We start from the raw sequence: 1,033 nt of genomic DNA on the forward strand, positions 1-1,033 counted from the left end.
ATAGTGGCTTGGGCACCCGAACGAAAGAGTTCCGTCTGGGCCGTCGAGCGGTTCGCACGTCTTCCGACGGAAGATAAGTTTTTGATCCTGCGGGATTGCATCATCCCGCGTGTGGCCCGGTTACCGGGCCATTGCATCGTTCAATTCACTACTGCAATGTGAGCCGGGAGCCAATAACCAGAGAAGAAGAAGAAGACCCGAACGAAAGTGACGCACCCGTAAGTGCGTTTGTGAATAACACGTTTATTTGGCAGAGTAACCCAGGTAGCAATAGTGCCCTGCTTTTACTAGCTTTTGATGTTTTGAGCCCGCGCGAAGCCGGGTCTATAAGTTATCGCTTTAAGGTTGCCTTTACTGTTGTCTTATTATTTTAGGTTATATTGAAACATTTGCTGTACATTATTATATGTGCTCTGGAACTGTTGAGTTATTTCGAGACACTTCTGGCAGAGGACGAGGAATGTCGGCAGTGCTTTCGACAATTTCGCAGCTTGTGCACGACTCTTAACTCTTTTAGTGTCGATGGAGGGTGTTGTCAGCGACAGTGCCAAAAGTATACAAAGTATTGTCGACCGCGACATGACTTGCACTTGACCGACACGTGCGTGGAGTAAAATTCATCTCATCATAGTTCCAGAACTAATGAATTTGTTTGTACACATGAATAGAGATGAATTTTACTCCACGCACGTGTCGGTCAAGTGCAAGTCATGCCTGGGCAAACTCTGTACAGTTAAGAGGGACTTGTACAACGCCGTGGTGATGAAATGCAGATTCGTCAGTCTAGTATGTAAGTTTCCCGTTAAAACTCTACCGGCGAAAGCGTGCGCTGTTACTAGGAAAATTATGAAGCAGAATGTCGAGTGGGTCATTTGTGAAATGAAGGAATCCGAATGTAAGTATTGGAGACAATCGTGGAACACGTGTCGCAATTTAACCTACAACGTAGGCGCGTACTGTCTGAACATGTGTACGAGGAAAGTGTGTGTTTACTGTTTGTTCACCTTCTTGTGCAGTTGTATCTCTCGACTCA

At 45.8% G+C, this 1,033-nt stretch overlaps 1 protein-coding gene across 1 annotated transcript; it reads left to right on the forward strand.

The window, feature by feature from the left end:
* Positions 1-78: 78 nt before the first annotated feature.
* On the forward strand, positions 79-1,018 carry LOC105570963 (the record flags this gene model as incomplete). Its single annotated transcript, XM_012028445.1, has 3 exons — positions 79-218; positions 375-553; positions 669-1,018. Coding segments are annotated over 3 exons (669 nt in total), but the record flags the coding sequence as incomplete, so codon positions are not given.
* Between the last annotated feature and the right edge of the window lie 15 nt (positions 1,019-1,033).

This window comes from Vollenhovia emeryi, unplaced genomic scaffold, assembly GCF_000949405.1.
Source record: "Vollenhovia emeryi isolate VEMERY1.0 unplaced genomic scaffold, V.emery_V1.0 DF952038.1, whole genome shotgun sequence".
In the NCBI taxonomy this organism is placed as follows: domain Eukaryota; kingdom Metazoa; phylum Arthropoda; class Insecta; order Hymenoptera; family Formicidae; genus Vollenhovia; species Vollenhovia emeryi.